At 42.0% G+C, this 20,540-nt stretch overlaps 1 protein-coding gene across 2 annotated transcripts in view; it reads right to left on the reverse strand.

Annotated features, from left to right (window-relative positions):
- Positions 1-20,540, reverse strand: part of Rtkn2 (rhotekin 2) — a 62,061-nt gene that overhangs the window by 24,746 nt on the left and 16,775 nt on the right. Inside the window, exons 3-6 of one of the 2 annotated variants that reach the window (XM_008837300.3) lie at positions 16,542-16,600; positions 12,060-12,113; positions 10,370-10,487; positions 6,858-7,052 (exon numbers count right to left, since the gene is read on the reverse strand). In XM_008837300.3, coding sequence (XP_008835522.1) covers positions 6,858-7,052; positions 10,370-10,487; positions 12,060-12,113; positions 16,542-16,600 — 426 coding nt within the window. The remainder of the gene's footprint in view (positions 1-6,857; positions 7,053-10,369; positions 10,488-12,059; positions 12,114-16,541; positions 16,601-20,540) is intronic. The other variant, XM_029565527.1, reaches the window with a different exon arrangement.

The following is a 20,540-nucleotide window of genomic DNA, read 5'->3' on the forward strand; positions in this document are numbered from 1 at the left end:
GGTAAATATGTAAGACATTAGCTTCTATTTCCTACGAAGGGCATATCTAAAAATAACAGTATGAACAAAGGCTACTGATAACCTCTTCTAAAAATGGTTAAACTAGAATATGACCAATCAATCACATGGTGAGTAAAAATGACTAGTTAGCTACAATAACTAACTTGGCAAAATAAGCCCGCTGGTGCAACAGTGGCATGAATGTTACGGGGGTGATCAAGCACTTGCTTGATCGGATTTAGGGCCTGTTTCATAAGATGGAGTTCATACTTTTAATTGGGACCAAGAACCTGTGGCTAGAAGAACAGAGGCCACAGGGGAGGGCACACTTCTATCACTCTGCTAAGCAGACACACTATTAAACTGTCCCATAATAATTTATTGGTATACCCAAAGATCAGTGTATCTTTCAAATCTCACAGAGAAGGCCCCTCTTGTAGTAGATGGTGATTAACACAGAGACTCACAGCTGGTCCATGTGTAGAGAAAAGAGACCACAGGGGCTCAACCCTAAATAGGACACCCACATCACACCCTCTTCTCTCAAGGTTCTGGGATCATTGTGGAAGAGGGGGCAGAAAGATTCTAAAGACAGAAGTGGTAGATGAATGCAAGGAAGCTGATGTCTGGACACCACGGTGTAGTTGTACACGTGAACCCATACACTTAGGACAACATACACAAGACCTGTGCAAACCCAAGCCAGACAGGGGCCCAGCATGAATGGGGGAGGCGGGCAAGGAGCCCCATCCCTAGTTGAGGATCTATTAGTGATCAATAGATGCTGGGAGAGGGAGAGTCAGTTTTCCTTACTGGTATGATGTGTGGTAGGTTGACCAGACTCCACAGGATAAAATCTCACCCAAGAGCATTTAGGAAACACAGATTAGACTCAATTTTTAAAAACTACTAATACAGGACATTTAGTGTGGTGGGTGTTAACGTGGGGTGAAGAGGGGGAGGGGCTGAATATGATTAAAAATGCATTGTAGGAAAGTCTCAAATTAACAGAAATAGTTTTTAAAAATCAATCAACATAAAAAAAAATATGAGTGACTTCAGAGAGAAGCTGGAGGTGCATATCTCCCATGGGGAGTGTCTGAGACTCTGACATCGTTTTTCTTTTCTAGATTCTAGTTCTCAACTTTCTGTCGATTTCCTAATGAAACAATGGGTGGGGTTAAGTGATGTGGATGAAAACCAACTCTACGCATCAGTTACATGAAGACTCGAAATGCTCCATCTACTGATGTGCAGTTGGAGGCACTCTGAGAAGCAACGTCTTCCCGAAGGCCCAGGTAAGCAGGGTAGATACTTCTGGTCCTTGTTTTCAGATGAAGAGAGAGTTCAGAGGATATAACTGACTTGCTGTGGCTCATCAGTAACTACTGTAAAACTGGGGACCTCTTTTCAATAAAAATAAATACAGAGCAACCACATTTTACAACACTTGAGTTCCAGGAAGTGACTTGAGAGACCTCTGAAGGCCATGGACCACGTGGCCTACCTGCTGCACGGCCATTTCCAAGATAATTAAACAAAACTGTTAATTACATACAGAAGTTGAATAATTCCTTAGTTATATTTAGAAACTGTATTAGTTTTTACACCATCAAACCTTTAGTGGTACTGTTTTAAAAAAACAATCCATTTATTCTGGAAATGTATCAGGATACTTGTTTTATAATTTCATTCTATTTAAAATGTAATACTTGTAGCTTTTTAAAGATTCATTTTTATTTTTTGTGTATGAGTGTCTTGCCTGAATATATGTAAGTGCACCCATGCATGCAGTGCCTGTGGAGACCAGAAGAGAGTGTAGGAGCCCCTGGAACTGGAGTCAACAGGCTGTTGTTAGCTTCCAATGAGCGCTCTGCAAGAGCGGCCAGTGTCCTTAACTGCTGAGCCATCTCTCCAGCCCCTGAAGCTTGCTTTTCAGAACTTTATCTTTGAGTGAAGTAAAATTCACACTTGTCATGGCAAGTTTTCATGGAATATTTTTAAATCTGTGTCTGTATGATGAAGAATACTGTCCATGCTACCAAGAAGCATAAAACAGTTAATTAAGCTATTAGAGGGACGGGAAAATCTAGCAAGCGGAATCTCAGTCAGCTAAATTCCACAAATAAAAAGAAAAAATGAGTCACATCAGGGAACATACTAAAAATTACCAAAAATGTTCACTGTCTTCTTTTAAGCCCAACAATACTTTATGATGATATTTGAAGCAGTTCATTTTTAGACCATGACTAATTATAATGGCATTGCTTCCAGAACCAACAATGACTTCACTTTTAAAACATTCTTGTCAGGATAACATTTTCTTTCTAAAACGTTACACTTATTCCTTCTAGCCAACCCTAATATTGAGTTCCCGAAAGTTTAATCAGCTACATTTTTTAAAATCAAATAGGCCAACTGCTATAATATTTGGGGTGGGGGAGGGGTTAACTGGTATGAAAAATAAAGATTACTTAAATGGTACTCTGAAAAGAAAATGCATTCCGTTCAAGAAAAAAACAGCTATATTTGGTCACATGTTGTAGTCTACATATATATTATTTTATATGTACCCACTTTGGTTAAAGACTAAGTCAAAGACTAAATTAAAGCTGAAGGGCAAGTCTCAACAGTGAACTTGATCCATATTGAAGAAGCAGAATGAATCCTCTTTGCACTCTAAACACTGAAGCCAGTCTCCAACCGTCACAGCAGTGGCAGCGTGGACAGTCAGGGAAGGTTAAGGGAGCAGTTCTGGGCAGTGGGTGTGACCGAGTACAGCTGAATTCAAACCAGAATCAACACAATGCTGGGATTCGGAGAATGAGATTAGGTAAAGTGTAATAAAAGGCATTATCATATATGTTGGCAGACTCCAATGGCATAAAATAACCAAACAGCATGCAGGTTTCACGGAAAAGGTTTATAAAGAAAATTAGCATAAGACCCAGTATGGTGGCGCATGCTTTTAATCCCAGCACTCGAGAGGCAGAACCAGACATATCTCTGTGAGATCGAGGCCAGCCAGGTCTACATAGTGAGTTCCAGGCCAGCTGGGGCTACGGGGAAACCCTGTCTCAAAAAAAAAAAAAAAGATAAAAACAAAAAAGGAGAGAGGGAAAGAAAATTAGCATACGAAATCATGGGGAAATCACGGAAGGACAGATGTGAGCAGAAGAACAAATATTTCCAGGCTGCGATGCCCATCTCTACTAAAAATGATTTAATATACAATAGTGAGGCTCTCAAAATTACATCTAGGGGGCTGGGGAGATGGCTCAGTATAAGAGCACTGGCTGCTCCTACAGAGGAGCAGGCTTTGATTCCCAGCCCACATGGTGGCTGACGGCCATCTGTACTCCCAGGGAATCCGACAGCCTCTGCATGGCACAGGTGCACCTACCTACATTCAGGCAACGCACTCATACATATAAACTGGAACAATACAATAAATAAACATTTGTTAAATACCTCTAGGTTTCACAGGGTAACGTAGGGTAAATCTGCATGAGGGTCTAACCTCATCTAGACGATCTGTGAAATTACAAAGGTGACAGGAAGGGAAGCACCATGTTTGGTAACCCTACGACGCAGTTCCAAAAGGCAGCGCTCAGCATGAACTTAGAAAAGCTTAGAGAAAAAAAAGCAAAAACAGAAACAGCAATGTAGGCCGCACTTACTAAATGCTTACTTTATACCAAGTCCAAAAATTAACCATTGAATTTCATAATGATGATTCTACAGGATTAGAGATTACTGCATTTATTATTATTATCATTATTGTTATTATTATTTTTGTGGGATAAGTCAGAGAATACCAATCTGCCTTGGGTCACACAAATAATAAATGACAGAATAAAAAATTAAAAATTGGGGCTAAAGAGCTGGTTCAGCAGTTAAGAGCACTGGCTGCTCTTACAGAGGACCTGAGTTTGGCTCCTAGCACCCAAATGGCAGCTAACAACCATCTGGAACTCTCAGTTCCAGGGGACCTGACACCCTCTTCTGACCTCTGTGGGCACTGCATGACATGGTGCACTTACATACATGCAGGCAATATACTCATACACATAAGATTAAAAAAAAAATTAAATATTCACCGCCAAACAACAAAGTCTTCAGGTACCTGAGAATTCCATTCACTGTTTCCACATACATCTGAGAACTCTGAAACTCCCACAATGCCTCTGGGGTGCACCCAGAGAGGAAAGGGTAGGACCTCTGCCTTCTGGTGCAGAGAAGCAGCGGGCCCAGGGAGCACGCGGTATGCTCACAGCATAGTAGCTCAAGACACTACAGGCTCTTCCAGTTCTTAAACAAGCATTGTCACTACTTTAAAAACGTGACCAGTGAATTAGGAAATTATCTCCAGGATCTCTTTCAGTTCTAAGAGCTTTCAACTTGGAAAACAGAATTATGCAATCTCCATAAAAAATGTTTTCCTTATGACTGAACTAAAGTACATTCCAGCAAATAGTTGACATAATCTTAATGTAAAATAAAGTTAAATAGTCTCAGATCTCAAGGAAGAAAAATAAAGGTCCTCTGCCTTTTAAAATAGTTTTTAAATTTTTTATGTATTTTTGTTTTATGTCCATGAGAGTTTTGCCTGCATGTATGTAGGTGCACCACATTCGTGCAATGCCCACAGAGGTCAGAAGAGGGCATCAGATCCCCTGGAACTGGAGTTGTGAATGGTTGTTAGCAACCACGTGGGTGCTGGGAACTGAACTCTGGTCTTCCGGAAGAGCGGTCAGTGTGCTTTACTGCTGCCCCTTGGCCTCCTTTTCAATATGCATGTCAGACATCTTTTGTGGCTGTTCTGACTATGGACTGAGCTCTATTTACTCATGGACCATAAAATCAATTTAATGACTCATAGATGGCATTTTTGTAACCCAAAAGGGCTCAGAATTAGAAATGTGCCCAACACTATGTTATCAATACCCAGGGCTCGCACTGTGTCATGGGAGCCACCTAGGCAGGCAGCTGAACCTTCAGTCATGACGTACAGTGCATTTTTTAGTTTGAGCCTCAATCAAGATAATCTAAATAACACAATGGAAAGCCACTAGAGCCAGAGAGCCAACACATGTCAGATGGAATGTGTCTGACATGGAAGTTATGTAATTACATCTTGATGACTGACTCTTCCAGGATCTATAGCTAAAATCTTTCATTTTTGTGATCACAGTAAGTTACTGACAGACAACTCTACTACACAAGCAAAGAAACTGCAGGAATGCTGGCTGGTCAACGGTCTCCCAAGGAAACAGAACTGCCAAGGGGAAGCACGGAGCTTGAAGAGGAGCTTGAAGACGCGGGAGATGCGAAGGCTCTGCGGTTCTGTGTCCGGGCAGGAAAAGATGGATGAGCACTGAGCACCCTAGGGCAGCCCACAGCCAAGATGCCTCTGAAGATGGGGTGGCAGAAGGAGGCAGCACCTGTCACTCTGAAGGTTTCCATGCCCACAGATGGGAGAGTCTACCTAGCACACAAAAACCACAAATTTGGGGCTGGAGATGGCTCAACGGTTAAGAGATCTGGCTACTTTTGCAGAGCACCGGGGTTTGGTTTCCAGCACCCACATGGTGGCTAACAACCATCTGTAACTCCAGTTCCAGGGGATCTGATGCCCTCCTCTGACCTCCACTAGCACTGCATGACACGAGTGCGCTTACACACACGCAGGCAAAACACTCACACACATAAAATAAAAAAAATAATAAAATATTTAAAAAAGAAAACACAGATGCATAGAAACGCAAGCACTCAAATAAAATATTATTCATTCCCGTCTTGTAACAGCATTAACACATTTAAGTCTAAATCAGTTTTCCCCCTTTCCTCTCTTCCACTGATTTTTCTGCAGCTGCATCCAGAGAGTTCATGAGGACGCATTCTCTGTAAGTGACAGCTTAGGGAGAAATGCAGCGCCAATCTAGGGAGCCACCAGACTGTAATCCCCGTAGAAATATCACACCACTGACACCACCAGCTGAAGGCGATGCCTGCTGAAGGCATCAGATGAAAGATAGCAGTGAGCTTTATAATGGACACATCAGGCCGGAAACGCCTGAACACAAAAGTGGGACAGGGTCTCCTAACGGGACACAGTGGAAAACTCATGGAAAAGATGAGGAGTTAGAGCCCTAAACAACTCAGATCCAACCAGCCCTGCAGACCTACTGGGAGGTTACAGGAAGTAGAGAAGCCTGAAAAGTGCTTTAAAGACACTGCAAAGTTACAATTGGCTAGAGTAAAATACAGACAGCCTAGGAGGCTGGTCTCTTCAATAAACAAGGGCAAGGGAAAAATGGATGCAACTTTAACAGACTTACAGACCTAAGACTCCCACAGAGGCAGCAGGCCAGGCTTTATGTGATCCCGACTTGAACAATCTCCAAAGTACCTTTTCAGCAATGTACACTATGAATACAGACTGTGTATCAGATTATATAAGGACTTTTATTTTCAGTGTGTAATGATATTATACTGGTTTGTTAAAAGGAGATCAAATGTAAACCTGAGGGTCTTAAGAACAGCATGCATACATCAGTCCAATTACTGGACTGACCGGCAGCAAATACTTTGACAGATACAGACCCTTCTCAAGAAAAACATTTCGTTTTTCTGTTGGGTACAGGAATTCTAAATAACTAGAACACACTATCGCCTGACATCCTTCCTTCCAAGGAAGACGCTAAGGGTGTCCTGGCTGGGTAAATGTCAGGCAACCAGGCTTTCCTTCTGTTTCAGGATGTTTTTCCATTTACAGTGTAAACATATAGGCCACACACAATACTTCGAAATACCACAAACATACACTACCATAAACACTACTCTAGAAAACTTACGGAACAGAACTGATGATCAAGCCTGCCTCGTAGCTGTCTTCCTGAAGTGCTGGACTTATCTTCTTCCCTGCAGCTTTACTGATGGAGGTCTTGAGTTTCTTGACCAGTTTTCTCGGTGTGTTGGCTATGGACGATCCCTCTGCACTGCAACTGTACACTTCCACTTTTATCTGAAAGTCTGGCCCTGCCGCGGTACTAGAAACAAGGACGCTCACAATGTTAGAGTCTAACGCTGAAAGACTAAGGAAATAAAGTTAATGCACCTTGGATGTCTTTATTCAAAATCAGTATTTAAAATAGACATAACGACAGAATTTCTTTGTTTATTTACAATCTACATAGCCTAAGAGTCACTATAACGTTTAGAGCTGTTAGCTTCTAACCCAGGGTCTTTGAAGCTGAGGGAAGAGAGTTGTTGGTTAGAGCGCCCGCATGGCAAGCACTTAGTGGAGGACCTGAGTTTAAAAATGTCGAGAGCAGCTGGGTCTGTAATCCCAACACTGGGAGGGTGGAGTCAGGATCCCTGGGGATTGCTGGCCAGCCAGTCTAGGCTACCAGGTGAGCCACAGGCCAGCAAGATGGACTGTCTCAAAAAAACAGGGTAGGCAGCATCCCCAGGAATGACACCCAAAGTTATACTCTGCCCTCCTCAGGCACAGGATACATACCTGCAAGCACATCCTGCCCCAACTTGTACACACATGAACATGTAAACATATACAAAACAAACCAAAAACCAACCAACCAAACAAAAGTGGACCATATTTCAATTAAGTCAACATATACATAGGCCTATTACTTAAAGACAAAGAATAAAGGACTCTCGTCATGACATGTTTCTTTACAGTCCTTTAATACCACTATTCTAAAGGTATTTATGTATAATTTCCAGAAATGACTATTCCTCAAAATCAAAATCTACACAACCTTAAGTTCCATTTTTTCTTCATAAGGAGACCGTGTTCATTCGCCACCTCACTTTGCAGCCAGTACTATAAACATTTCACTATATACGTATATATGTACTATATATGCACATATATATACATACCCCACAAAAGCAATATAAAGGAATGTAGTTGAAGGCACAACATCCTAGAGAATCTCCGTGTCTTAACATAGCACTGTGCCAATAAGTAGAAGGCACTTACACATTTTTAAGCCTATTCAGAAATTCTGCAGTGTGGACTGGAGAGCCAGTTCACTGGGTAGGTGCTTGCAACACAAGCATAAGGACCTGAGTTCGAGTCCCCAGAACCCACGCAAAGCTGGACACAGAAATCCTGTGCCTGTAATTCCAGCACTCCTACGGTGAGATTAGAGGTGGAGACATGGAAATCAGCAGAAGTCCGTAGGCAGCTGGCCTGGTGACCCACAGAAGACAGAGCCTATCCAGACAAAGTGTGTGCAAGCTGGGACCGACACCTGACGCTGTCCTCTGACCTCTACATGTATTCGGGGGGGGGGGAGGGTGGAGAGGAAATTAAAATAACAAATAATAAATCAATAAATACATACATACATAAATAAATAGAAATCCTACAGTGTCCCCAAATCCTAAGACTGGCTTTACGCCTTTTAGACACAATGGCCTATCTTTTGCGTTAAAGCCCACTGTGGAGTCACTAACAGCAAAACACATTTAAGCGTGCGTCCATCTGCAGATGTGGCCTGAAGACAGGTTGTCGGCCTTGGGTTTTAAACATAGCATAAACTTTTTAAGATTTAAATGGCCAATGTATAGTTCAGTAAATCCAAGGAATAACTTCCAGATATTTTTATAGTTTATTATTTGGCAGCGTCTAAACATACAGTATTCCCGGTAATGACTAACAAATGTCAATATTTAGAAGAAAACCAGAGATTCATAAATATTGAATACTTATTAAAAACAATCATCATAACAGAAAGCACATTTTTTAACATTTAGAACATTTGTCAGCAATTATTTTTAGGCCAATTTAAAATATTTACACAATTAAACAAAAACCAATAAATCATATGTTGTCTTCCCAGTAATTTGCATTGTTCTTTGGGGGAGGGGTGTCTAACTTTTGTCTCTGTAGCAAAAGTAAACAATAGCCAAGTGATGTGAAGAAAAAACCCATTAGGAGGATAATGTTGGCAAGAAAAAAAATCATTAGCAACAGCTGCAGAGGGAACTGAAGAGGGCAGATAACTAAGGAAATGCACGTTAGCCTGAACCACACAAGAACCTGGGGACTGTTTCTGAGGGGACCTACAGAAGTGCGTTGTAAAGACAACTTGGAAGAGGCCGCCCTGCTTCGGGGCCCTGCCTAACCCACCCCGCACCGGCACCGGCGGAAGGCTGTGAACAGGCGGCTACCAGCACCTCTGGAGAAATCGTAAAGACAACTTGCGAAGAGGCCGCCCTGCTTCGGGGCCCTGCCTAACCCACACCGCACCGGCACCGGCGGAAGGCTGTGAACAGGCGGCTACCAGCACCTCTGGAGAAACGGTGCCCCTGAAAGCCTCAGAAAACGAATCCGGGGTGGGGGGACCCCTAAAGAGGCGGGAGAGCCTGGTTGGCCAACTCCGCCTCCGGGGTGAGGAGCTGACTCAGCCGAATATGAAGACCATGAGCCACGGGAGCAGGGCCGGCCGGGCTTCCTTACTGCGCGGGGAGGTGAGAGCCGTGCACGGTTAGCAAGGCCCACACTGCGCGAACCAGATTCCCGCCATAACTAAATCTATGTGGAATAGAAAGGCGCCGCTTTATGTCCAAATTCACTTACAGCCAGTGATACTAAATAAAACTACTGTATGCAAAGCTGGGTTAATGATGCAGCTACAAATATTTATAAAAATCTTAACAATTTAGCAGAATCAATGTGTCAAATGCTTTCTGTTAATTTTAAGATTTCTATTTTATCTTTCATCAAAAAAGTACAAATGCTGGGATTCAAACCTGGGTCTTCTGCAAGAACAACCAGTGTTCTTAACTGCTGACTAACAACTGTCTGTAACTCCAGTCCCAGGGGATCCAACAGCCTCTTTTGACCTCTGCGGGCACTGTAGGACATGGGTGCACTTACCTACATGCAGGCAATACACACATACATATAAAATAAAAATAAAAAAAATAAAGGACAAATGCAGGAATGGGCATCTTTTGAATGTTTTGAAGCTGTTGATGCTTTGTAAAGAACCCAAGGGCCCAATATTCAGGCCACAGGAATTCAAAGGCACAGTAATCAGGCCTTCACCAAACAAGAAAAGCAGTAGATTTTCACTCTTTTAAAGAATTTTTTAAATTTATTTATCTTTATTTAGTGTGTATGAGTGTGTTGCCTGCATCGTTCTAAGTGCACCCGTGTTGTGCAATACCCACGGAGGCCAGAAGACAGCATCCGATCCCCTGGAACTGGAGTTGAAGATGGTTGTTAGCTGCCATGTGGCTGCTCCTCCTCTGGAAAGCAGCCGTGCTCTGAACTGCTGAGCCACTTCTCCAGCCCCTTAGATTCCATCCTTTAAAGATCAAGGATACTTACAATATGGTGACGTTTTCAAAACATATGTCTGTGACTGTCTGGTCTACAATCACCATGTCAGTGTCAAGAACTTCACCTCCCATTCTGAATAAACAAAAAATGGCATAGCGTTGTGTTCCTGGAGAAGAGAAATGACATTTTAGGCAATACTATACGACAAATCATACCTACATCATCTTAAAATCACCCTGAAAATGAGTGATATCAGTTCAAACATATGCTAAGAGATCATCATTGTCACACACTGACACTGTGACCACTGACATCTCTAGCGGCTGTTCCCTGTGTGTGAGCAATCCTCGCCCAACTTAAACCCAACCATAACCCAGGAGCGCTGAAAAATAAACAGACGGGCTGGAAAGATGCCTCAGCGGTTATGTACACTGACTGTTCTTGCAGGAGACCCGGGTTCAAATCCCAGCACCCACATGGCAGGTAACAACTCTCCGTAACTCCAGTTCCAGGAGATCTGACAGCTTCTTCTGTCCTCTGTGGCACAACACGGGTGCACTTACCTACATGCAGGCAATACATGCATACAGATAAAATAAAAATAAAATATTTTTTTAAAAAGAAAAATAAACGGACGGGCTTTTAGCAGCCCAAAGAGATGACCAAAGTCAAACTTCATTACTAAAAATCACTATGCCCATCAGTCAACTTAATATCATATGTAGGACTCCCTGTCATTTGGTTTCCACAGCTAGTTAAGAAAAAAATGTTTCTTATTGGAAGAGTTTAAGCATAGACACACCACCAACAGCAAAACATTTTCCAGTATACTGAAAGCGAGAGAGAGAAAACCACCCAAACAAGCCAACCAACCAAAGACACTCAACAGTAGGAGACATGGGGTACAAAATACATCACTGTTGGGCCTTTTAACTTGATGATGTTTTTAAAAGTACTCGGTGATTAAAGGGCTAAATCCTCATTATTGAGAAAATGTAGTTCTTTAGGAAAACTTATTCTCTATAGTAATCAAAAAGATTTACTTAATTTCCACATGCATTCCTTTGTAAAGTAAATCATATTTCCTAATTGAATAACAAACACTAACCTGATTTTAAATTCTTCATAGAAAACTAATTATGCTCCATATGACTCAGTGTTTAGAGTCTAAGTAGCTAAGCTGTCACAACAGACAAGTCAGATAAAGGATCATCCTAACTCTTCTGCCTTGCCTCAAACAGCCAGAAATCATTTGAGGTTAATTTCCACGACCCAAGCAATTGAGAGATTTGGAAAGACTGTACAAAGCCATAAAATAGTGAAGACCAGAAAAAAACAAAAACAAACAAACAAACAAAAAAACCACATTAAGCAGGAAATCTTTCATTAATAATCAGAAGGCACAAAACAAAGCAGCAAAGATCTCCCAGATCCCAGTCAGACAAGAGACATGGTCTTTCTTCATACAACGTTTGCTCTGGCGCTAAACTCCCTCTCCAACCCTGAGCCCACGGCTTGGTGTCTCGGTTCCTACCAATAATGGAAAAGGGCACTCCATATGCATTATCTTAATCAGAATCAAGAACTGATATGCAGACCCCAAATCAGAAAACCATAGCTCCCCAATACCGTGCTTACTCTGTTGAATGGCAGCGACAGACCTCCGTATGGAAGAGTTCTGTCTTCGGTCATCACAAAGTTGCTTCCTATGCACTAAGGAAACATTTCAGTTACATACCTTCTTTACTGCTGAAGTGATCAGAGTCTTTCCACATTAGTGGTATTCGAATACCTAAAATAAATGGAAAGTGGTAATTATTTCAATGCTTTATTTTATCCATGAAGTGAGCCAGTGAACTCCATCAAAGCCAAACTGAAATGTACTTTAACAGTATGTTTTCTAGTAACTGCTTAGAGTTGACTTTTTAAAAAGATTTATTTTATTTTACATGATGTGTCTGTGTGTGGCTTTGTGTACACAGGTGCCTGCAGAGGCCAGAAGAGGGCATCAGATCCCTGGAGCTGAAGTTACAGGTGATGGTGAGCCACCACATGGGTGCTGGGAACTGAATCCAGGCCTGTGCAAGAGAGTCAGTGCTATAACCACTGAGTCATCTCTCCAGTGCTACGGTTGATATTTTTTAAAGCCTTATTTAATATGTGTGAAATTAGGGAATATATGAGTGAAAATATATTCTTATAAAAATAATTATTTTAGCTCCACACCCACATCTTTCCCTTCCCCACTGATTTATGTGATTCTGAACCCATCTGTTCCTGGGTCAAATGCTTTATGGACTGGGCTGAACCGCTTCTCAGTAACTATATATCCTTAAACCAACACCATATTAGAGCGGGTGGTCCTTTATAATACACTTTACAGTTAGAAATATTTTCTTTTGGAAGCTTCTGATCATCACTAATCTCTTTATATAAATTTTAGAACAATTTTTGTCAAAACTCCCAAACATCTTATTAGTCGTGGATTCTATTATCCAAATTTACTTGGAACTAATAACTTGTTTTTTGCACATTTACTTTGAGTGTGTGTGTGTAGAGTTCAGAGGCAGCTTGTGGGAGTTGGGTCTCTCCTTCCATTATGAGGGTTCCAGGTTATCAAGTTCAAACAGGTTTTCAGGCTTGGCAGCAAGTGCCTTTACTCACTAAACCATCTCACTGGCCTGGGAACTAATAATAAATAATATTTTGTCTTCACAAAATTTACTATTATATTTGTTTTAACTTTTTGTTTTTGGAGTGCAGGTGATCAAACCCAGGGCCTCCCAAACACCCTCCCATTGAGCTATACCTCCAGTCCTTACCCTTACATTTTATTATTTTTATTTTACATGCATGAGTGCATTACCTGCATGTATGCAAGTGCACCTGTGTTATGCAGTGCCCACAGAGGCCAGAAGAGGGTGTCAGATCCCCTGGAACTGGAGTTATAGATAGTTGTAAGCTGCCATGTTGGTGCTAAGAATAGAACCTGGGTCCTCTGCAAGGGCAGGCAGTGCTCTTAACCACTGAGCCAGCTCTCCAGCCTCTGCTTTTACATTTTTGTATTTTTAAAAATTATTTATTTAATAACCACATGATTAGATGTTTACATTTTAATTAAGGTTATTATTAAATAGTTAACACTTGGGGGAGTTTTGTTGTTTTATTGTAAAGTACATCGTTTTCCTCACTATATTCTCTGGCTAGTTACTGCTGATTTTAATACCAACACTTTTTTTATACATTATCCAAATCCCACCATTTCACTGACTGCTTTAATTCCAGTGTGTCAGTACCCTCCCTTAGGTTACAGCCTGTCATCCACTATCCTCCCACAACCTGTTCTCAATGGCTCCATTCTTCAGTCATTATTTTAGCGAGGATTCCAACCAGGTTTACATTATGTTGACATAATAGATATTGTTATTTTGTTCTTGATTTTAATAGGAATGTCTTTATTGTTTCACAATTACAACTCAGGTAACGGTCTGTCGGAACCCACTTCTTGGTTAACCACAATGGCTGACTCACTTCATTTCACAACTGGTCTGGGCTCTCAGTCACAGCTGTCCTTGCAGTGGTGGAAGGTGGAAGGCAACATGGAGGGAACATAGACCAGGCTGCTTCTGCTGTGGCCCAGGGCCCAGGGGTTAGTCCTGCTCTTCCCCATGCCTCCCCACAGCTCCCCTAGTGGAAAGGGAAGGAGTTTTCCAGGTGTCCCTGCACTCTTCAGACAGCAGAGGGCATGCAGGTCCAAATGACAGACTCCTGCAGATTCTTGCACGTGGTCAGCTGGGTTTCAGCACACAATTTCCAACCTTGGTATCTTCTATGTCTTCACTGACATTTTACGGTGAACTGGGACAATCAAAACAGGGTGGGCTAACCTAATGCTATCAGGGGCAAGACTGTCATTTTGAAAAGAGCAAACCTGGGGCTCATGTTAAGCACTCACTACAGTCACCCCAGAACCCATGTAAATGCCAGATGAGCATGGTGACTCACCTACGACTACAGCCTTGAAGGGCAGAGATGGGATCCCCAGGGCAGGCCGCCCAGCAGGACTCACCGTATTAGAGAGCGCTGGGCTTGACTGAGGCACGCTAACTCAGCAAATAAGACAGAAGAGCCATCAAGAATGATCTCAACATCGACCTGGAGCTCCACATGCAGCTGTGTGCAGGCACATGCGTGCACACACCCCCCCACACACACACACATACACACAGACACACACATACACACAGACACACACCACACACACAGACGCACACACACATACACACACACATATATACACGCGCACACACACACGCACACACACGCACGCACACACACACACACACACACACACACACACACACACACGCAAAAATGTGGAAAAGGCAAGTGAAACCTGTGAGTACTTGGTAACTGATCTGGTTTAGTCTCTGAACTGGAAATCTGAGAAAAAGCCAAGCCTGCGGCCACGACATCCCACACGGTGTCATCTGGTGTTTGGCAGACAGGACGGGGAGAAGTCTGCTCTTTTTATACCTGGTCAGTGAGCGCTGCCACTAGAAACCTGGGGCCCCAGCGCTGTCGTGTGAGCAGTATCAGAAACATAACAGACCCTTGCTGCAGATACTCATTTTAGCCAAAATGAAAGCTGTGTTCTCATCCTAGTTACAAAAAAAGAAAACAAAACCCACCAGCTTTGTAAAGGTGGGCATGTTTATAGATACACAGACAGGCTCTAACAACTAGGTGTCAGCAGAGGTGAACCGCCATCACACACTCATCAGTCCTGTGAGTTTCAGTTCCTCAACTGAATTTAAAATTATCTCCTGGAAAGAAGGTACACAAGTATAGACAAGCTCAGGGCTTACCCCTCGGTGTTTGCGGTCATGAAAAGGTCCCCTTCACCTTAAGGATCTTTATTTAAGACCCTCTCTAAACACAGCTAATTCTGATACGAATCACGGCAGTAAATAAGCTCCCCAAATGACAACAGGTGTCGACTACCTCAGAACTTAAGTCTTCAGAACACTTACTAACCTCATCTGCATACCAAGCGGTGCCAATTAGAGAAGGAGGACGTTTAAGTGATCGCAGAGAATCTCTAAAGAGCTATAACATTTAACTGATTAATGTTAAAGCGTATCTAAACATAAACAAAAATGAGGGATAACCATGTAAATGTCCATGTCTGGCAGTAAAGAGCACAGGTACGCCAAGCTCTGGGAGTCCTAAGCAGGAGGGTGAAAACATGGCCATAAACAGCCATTAAACAGCCAATAGGTCTTTACTCATTTATTTTTCTGAAGACCTGTTGGTCCCCTTAAGGCAGTTTCTTTAATTTTTGCCAGTGATGTCTGAAATAAACACAGGTCTGTCCTTCCTTGTGATAAGTGAGCCATGAGTGGGGGGGTTGGTTGTGGAAAACTGCCCGGGGGCAGCAGGCCCTGGCCAGCACCAGCTCTCTGTCGCGGACCAAGGGAACGAACTAGTTATTACTTAAAGGCCGATGGAGCTACAAGCTGTTGTTTCCAGAATGCACTGATGGTTTCGCAAGCATGTATTACGTTGCTAGTGTACAGACACATCAGCAGTGGCCATGGAGGATCTCCACCATTGTGTGCAGGGCCCCAGCGCTCTGGAGAAACTGAGACTACACAGCGCAGGTGCCATCTAGTGGCAAAGTGTCTCCCAGCAGCTGGGTGATAGGAGCAGACAGAGCCAGGAGAGCGCTGCAATTTCACAACCCAACTAGGTGTCTCGACTGTAGGTGAAATGTCCACCTAAGCACATGGCTTATGCAATGGAGAGAGAGCTGGAGAAAAGAATGGAAAACTGAGCAGGGGTAGGGAGTGTGGTCTTCACTCCAAGGGCGAAGTGGTTCTCATCAAATAATAGTCACTGAGCACTTCCTGCAATCCAAGCAGAGCCAGGTCAAGGGGGTGGATACTGGAACCTGTGTCTTAGCAGGGAGCCCTGCTGGGCCCTTTCTCACAAGTCACACACCCTACCTGTCTGACTGGCTAAGCAGGACAAAGGCAGTGTGTGAAAGTTTCTCAAACCCTGAAGTTCTATGCAGATGCCAAGTAGAATGAAAAAATATTCAGATAAAAGTATTGGACAATAAAACAAAGGCTAGAAATGCAGAATCAAGACGTTCTGGTGGACTAAGCACGTCATAATCCTGTTTCTTCAGCGACTCACAGTAACAGCCCACATGTACCTGATATGGCGATCTTTCCTTTACAGGCCGTGCGCTCTTGACTTTCAAAATTCACATCACTGTCAAAAGAAAAACTATTATAAACACCACAACAAGCTCTTATAAACACCAAAACAAGCATTTAAAGTTTTTCAGGAACAGCTGGATATTAAAACAAACACAGAGAGATGAACAATGATGACGTCAAGCTAATGTGAAGTATTTGGCTCAAAAGATGTTTAGTCAACAGCTCGCTAGCTTTTAGGGAGACATACAGACATTCTCTTACAAAGTTTCCGTGATGTTATGGCCCCTGATGACTATGTATGGGTTACGCTAAAATGACAGCCTTCAGTTTTGTACACCTATAAACAAAATGTTCAGTATTTGTCCAGGTCCCTGGAACTGAAATAGTGGACCACTTCTTCATAAATTACATTTCTAACTTATCAGATACCTTGGCCTGGAACAGTTACATACTTCCCAAACATGCATGTGCTGTTCAAAAGTACACTATCCCTCTGGAATCTGAAAAATATCCCCTCAAATCACCTTATACTACATATTTTTGTGTGGTCAGCATATTTCATTTACCATGAATTTCACAGAACAGGTGTATACCACGGCAACAGTAAATCCATGGGGGAGTGTCTGAGGCGAGAATACACTGAAGAGCAGAAAACAGAGAAGAAGAAAAAGTTCCAAGGAACTTCTGAGACGTAGGACGATGGCAGATCTGAGGTTAGGACACGGCATCGTTAAAAACAAAACAAAGTGAAACACCTGTCAAGTTGGGTGCTGAGGCAGGAAGACTAGAGGTTCAATGTCAGCTTGGGCTACATAGGGAGACCAGTGCCAAAAACAAACCAGGGGCTGACGGGTAGCTCAGTGGGGAGCACTGCTTGCAGCCAAGCCTGATGACCTGAGTTGATCCCAGGGACCCACACAACAGAAGGAAAGAACTGACTCCCGAAAGCTGTCCTCTAACCGCCAAACAGCCTGTGGCATGCACATCTCCCTCAAAAAATAAACTAAAACAAAACAAAAACTTTAGGCATCTCTTTCCAAATTAAAAAAATTCCTCATTCTTGATTCATTTTCCTGATACCTGAATTCCTAATAGCCTGCTTTTAGAGACTGGCACCTCAATCCATTTCCCCCCACCTCCCTCTCACCCCATCTCTTTGGCAGGGTCTCCTGCCTGCCTTTACTTGCTCCCCGTTACCCAACAGCTAGGATAACAGTGAAGAGCTAGCAAGCCTGGTTTTCACGATGCTGGGGATTGAATCCAGGACCTCCTGCATGCTAGGCATGCGCTCTATCAATTGAACTACATCTCCAGCCCCAGCAGCAAGATGTATTTCCAGCAATATTATCAAGCTTTCTGTTCCTATTCAATTTGGTTAGCTAATTAACTTTCAGCTAATTTTTACTGTACATTTTTACTGTGTGTGTACACGTGTATCATGTGTGTGCATGTGAGCCACCATGCGCGTGTGGAAGTAAGAGGACAACTTGCAGGAGTCAGTTCTCTCCTTCCATTCTGTGGGTTCCAGGGACTGAACTCAGGTCATCAATTTTGGCAGCAGGTACCTTTACCCACTGAGCCATCTCACTGGCTCAACTCCCAGCTAATTTAAGAGAGCATTTCAAATATATGGTAACATAGAAACTTCCCATTTGAATACTGTTTGATTCTAAAAGCTTCCAGAGAAAGACTGGCTGGGAGTTGAAGTAGGAAGTCAGCTAACTCATTCTCAGAAGAGGATGACAGGACCTCGGGAGGCTGAGGCAGGAGGATAAGTTCAAGGCTGGCCTGGGCTGCAGAGAGTTCTAGGTGAGCCTGGGCAACTTAGGAAGATCCTGTCTCGAAATAAAAATGAAGGACGGAGATATAGCAGGAATGACAGATGTAAGCATCAGGACCTAGTCATTCAGAGGCCCACCCTTACTGGATAACACATGTACATACTGCAAGCTAAGTGTATTCCAAGTGAGTTAAAATAGTTTACTGATACAAATACATTCATAAGGGCCACTTTACATGGTACTTATACAATCATTACTAGGTTTGATTAAATAATGTAGATCCAAAGTCAGGGAGTTTTCAGAATCCATCTAATTAGTTTATGCTCATACTTGATAGGTAAGAGAATTCAAACAGGGAAAAATGCAAGTATTCTCTGATTATTTGAAAGTGATGTTTCCTTGGACCATAAATCTAAGAGTCAAATTCAACACCAAGTTTCACTACGTTGGAAAACATCTTGCTTTCTGATTGTTTCATCGTAGAGTGAAAAGTTCATTTGAATAATCGATCACATACTTTAGTGAAATAATATACTATGAGAAATCAAACACAAATCTCAGTTTCTTTGCTGGCACAGGAGAGACTATAAACACGGCTGCTCGGCACCTATAAACACTGTGAATAAATACCTTGTATATGAGCAATGCATAGTTTAAATTCTTAAAATATTTTGTGAAAACAACCTAAGACGCTCTAAGACAGTGGATGGAGAAAGTCTAGACTGTAATGCTGAGATCATTAGCCATTATTAAACTGCATTAAGTTAGAGGATTTGGCAGGCAAGTGAAATTCTGAAATACTAAAACCACTCAAAGCAAACTTGCCAGATATTTACTGGGGAAGAAAAATGTTATGTGGACACACACACACACACACACACACACACACACACACGATCTCCTCCTCCAAACTATTCAGCTAGCTTGCAGAGTAAAACTTTCTTCTTTGAAATTATAAATAACTTGGCAGAGGCAGTCAGCAAAGCTTCTATATAAAGGTCTTATCAAACTTTAATATAAATCCAATTAACCATTAAATCTTATTAAATCTTACAGAATTAAGTCTATTTTTAAAAATGAGAAAGGAACTGAAACTCAATTTTCTGAAGCTTAAATTATTTTTAATTCGAGTAACTCAAAACTGTCATTTCTGGTACTAAAATGGGATGTTTTCCTAACTAATCTAAATTGACACGAAAAAGTCTAAACATGGTCATTTAATAATATGCTACTGCAGTTAACTGTTTGTACAATTAGAGAAATGCCTGTTTGAAAATCTTCAGTGGTGGTATCAATTCTGCTCCAATTACAGAGTCACCCCAGAAAGAGGCAATAACCACAAAAGCAATGCCCAGCGAAACAGCAGTGTATCCTATCTAAATGAATCTAGTTTAGAACATTATCTTAGTAAAACCCATAAATACTCATGTAAAAGATAAACACAAAAGTCAAACTTTTAACTTTTATACTTCTGCCTGTAGGTATAGAAAATGACCAAGAGAGGGAGCCAATCTGCCACTGCACTCCTCCAAAATCTGCATGAAGACCTGAATAGACACAGATCACCATGTTTTATACTGTTCCATATGGGAGTTTTAAACAGCATTTCTTGGCCAAATTAGCAAGTTATAATGACAAATAGGATAATGACAAACTATCTTACATTTTCTTAATGAAATACCAAGAGAATTATAAATGGGATTTTGTAATTTGAAAGCAGATTATAAAACCCTTCACTTTTAATGCAAATAAGTGAAAACTGAAACAGAAAAGCTGCTCACGAGTGGCACGTCCCCCAGACTGATGACATACAACACTAACAGCTCCACAACGCCCTAAGTTCTGCTCCAAGTGTGAGAAAACCAGTCCTTTTCAGCAGACACCAAACTATATAAAGTTGAAGAAATCAATTCAGCAATGTCTTTAAATACACGCTTCACCAGAGAACTACCAAAAGTACAATGTTTTTACTTCTGATCTGTGTTTAGTTCATAGAACACAAGCAGCACGAGAGGAGACTGGGGTGGAAGGACAGCAGCACATCATCAACATGTGAAGTTCTGTCGGCACTGTTAAAAACGCACATGCTGAATGCCACACAGAATTAAACCCTATAAATGACTAATTAGCATTATTTTTACAAAGTCAAACAAAGCATTTCAGAATTTAAGCCGAGAAGGGATGGGGAGGGTGGGTGGAGGATGAAGGGAT

Source organism: Nannospalax galili, unplaced genomic scaffold (assembly GCF_000622305.1).
Source record: "Nannospalax galili isolate Female #2095 unplaced genomic scaffold, S.galili_v1.0 scaffold178, whole genome shotgun sequence".
Lineage (NCBI taxonomy): Eukaryota > Metazoa > Chordata > Mammalia > Rodentia > Spalacidae > Nannospalax > Nannospalax galili.